This window comes from Cyprinodon variegatus, unplaced genomic scaffold, assembly GCF_000732505.1.
Source record: "Cyprinodon variegatus isolate N-32 unplaced genomic scaffold, C_variegatus-1.0 Scaffold933, whole genome shotgun sequence".
In the NCBI taxonomy this organism is placed as follows: Eukaryota; Metazoa; Chordata; class Actinopteri; order Cyprinodontiformes; family Cyprinodontidae; genus Cyprinodon; species Cyprinodon variegatus.
Genome location: NW_015151386.1, coordinates 155,713 through 158,235, shown reverse-complemented (window position 1 = coordinate 158,235; position 2,523 = coordinate 155,713). Strand labels below are relative to the sequence as shown.

Below are 2,523 nucleotides of genomic sequence, written 5' to 3'. Positions count from 1 at the left end.
TGTTTAATTACACTATAGAAGGAACAAAAATATGAAAGAGGCTTTAGTTAAGACATTTAAATATATATATATATTAGTGTATTTCTAGATTTTTTTATGTAAAGTAGAATTGGACTCGAGAGAACTTAGGTGCTCCTCTGAATGTTAGAATGTCTGCAGCAGGAGTCATTTTTTTAAGTCCAGCCAAATAAAACTCGTTAAGAGCCATTAATGTTAACTGATGCTTTGAAACAAGAAAACCTAGTTCTTTATAAATATGTACAGCAAAAAAAATTGTAATTTCCTGTTGTCACTTATATGCAATATTCTTCTCTCTCACAATGCAATAACACATGCCAACTACTGTGTAGCCTGTGTAATTTTTTTACTTATTTATACGGTCAGTACAGTTCTGCAGTCCAAGTGTAATAACCCAAGACAAATACTATGTAGTCTTCCCTTAGCTCTCTACTGTGCAGATATTTTATATCTAAACATATTCCAGGACATCATTTTTTATGCTTTTTAGTTCTACATACACTATTATTATATTGTCTGTCACTTTTTTTTATCTTTAATGGCATCTTGCTTTAACTCTTTGTACGCTATATAAGCTAGTGGAACCATAATTTCAGTGAAGGAGTAACATGAAGGGATAAATAAGTTGAGTCTAAGTCTAAGTCTCTCTGTCTATTTCTTATGTAATTTCCAGTTTTTATGTTTTAAACTAAAGAAAAATGAAACCTCTCTAAAGATAAATAAATTGTTGTATTTGGTAAAATATTGTGATACTCCAAGTATCATTATACTGCTTAAATTTAATGCAATGATTCAATTATCAAATTTCAAACATGTATTTTAAATATATCTTTTTTTAAAAACCATTAGAAGCACAGGATGCAGACTTCCTGCCTACAGCGTCACTGAGAGGGAAAAAATATTAACAGGTTGTTGATGCTGAGACCCAGCAGATCTAAATTTGATATTATAAAAAAAAAAACATGTAAAAGTTAATACTTTCAACATAAAAACTGCAGGTGGAGTCAACATTAAACAATGAGATGACAAGTGACAAGGCTTACAAAAAACATTTTAATACTTTAAGTTGTTTTTTTGTTTTTTTTTTCACCATCGTCATCATTCAGAAATTCATCAACGGTCCAAGCAGAGCGGAGAAGGAGCCGAATGTCTGAAGAGTCCTTTGGCTGCAGCTCCCGTCTCACACAGCTGTGACAGTTAACGGTGCACCATTGATGCTCAGAATTCCTTCTGCATATGGATGTGTTAGTGTGCGTGTGGCGTGTCTGTTCTTTCATCTATCAGTGGGTTTCGGGTGCTTGGAAGAAAGCTAAGGTAACAGGCGGCTGCATGGCGCCTTAAGGAGGTCAGTGGTGCGAGAGCGAGGCAGACTGGAAGTCATTCAGAGTGTTTAGCTTCATGCCGAGGAAGAGCACTAACATTTTCGACAAACTCACGTGAAGCTGCATCTGCCTGGAGTGGCACACATAAATATAAAAATATAAAAAAAAATAACACACAAAAAAAATCTTAAATTAAGTGTGTGTGTTTGTTTCTGACAGTCAGTGTGTGCAGGAAGACGGGGGAGCTGTGAGGAAAATGAGGAAAATGCATGAACATGTCCCATTCAGTAACATCCGTGGGTTGATCCTGTCATCCTGTGGTCCGCAGTCATGATGGGAAGTGTAGTTTAAAGCATGTCTCACCCACAGGACACAGTGGAGACTTTTGAAGAGGAGGAAGCACTTCTACTCAGAGAGGTATGGCTTAAACCTGTGGGTCCAGACTCAGGGTGTGTGGGTCGGATGTTTAGGTTTGCGTGTGTGTGTGCGTCTCTGTCAGTCGATCGGCTACATTAAGGTCAGTGTCTCTCAGTGAGGAATGTAAACTTTTGGAGCAGTTTGTCTTTGAATAGGGTATCAGCCATTGCACACCCATACTTGCTCTGCACACATTTATACAGTAATATATCCTCCATTCTTTCACACACACACACAGGCTATGCTCCCCTGACAGCTAGTGCGCATGTATGTCCAGTCCTTGGGCAATGAGCGGCTCTGCGGGGTGTGCATGCGGCGGTGGGTGGAGCAGCATGGCGGGGTGAGGGTGCGGGCCAGGGTATGAGTGGAGGGAGGCCCCGGGGTGAGGAGGGTAGCCCGGCTGAGACAGCAGAGCGCCGGGGTAGTCACCCTGAAGAGAGGACATTCCAGGTAGACCTGGGGGAAAGGGAAAAAATTAATTTGATGTAAAACCTGGACTGTTTACATCATATATAATAGAACTACCTGATGATCCTCAAAACGGCTAATTTAAACATTTTATGTGCGCAAAAATTTAAAACACTATTTGCACCGAAAAGCTGAATTCATTTTTATCTTAAAGCTACAGTGTGTAATTTTTAGCGACATCTAACGTCCAGACTGCAGACCGCAGCAACATGAACATCTCCCCGCCACCGCTTCTCCCCCCCAACAGTACGGCGAGCGTTACGGGACAAAATGTCTTCCACGACGTCCGCATCACCTA

At 40.1% G+C, this 2,523-nt stretch overlaps 1 protein-coding gene across 1 annotated transcript in view; it reads right to left on the bottom strand.

The window, feature by feature from the left end:
• Positions 1 to 1,074: 1,074 nt before the first annotated feature.
• Positions 1,075 to 2,523, bottom strand: part of LOC107100064 (homeobox protein meis3-like) — a 16,213-nt gene continuing 14,764 nt past the window's right edge. Inside the window, exon 13 of the mRNA XM_015398420.1 lies at positions 1,075 to 2,213. Coding sequence (XP_015253906.1) covers positions 2,014 to 2,213 — 200 coding nt within the window. The 3' untranslated portion in view covers positions 1,075 to 2,013. The remainder of the gene's footprint in view (positions 2,214 to 2,523) is intronic.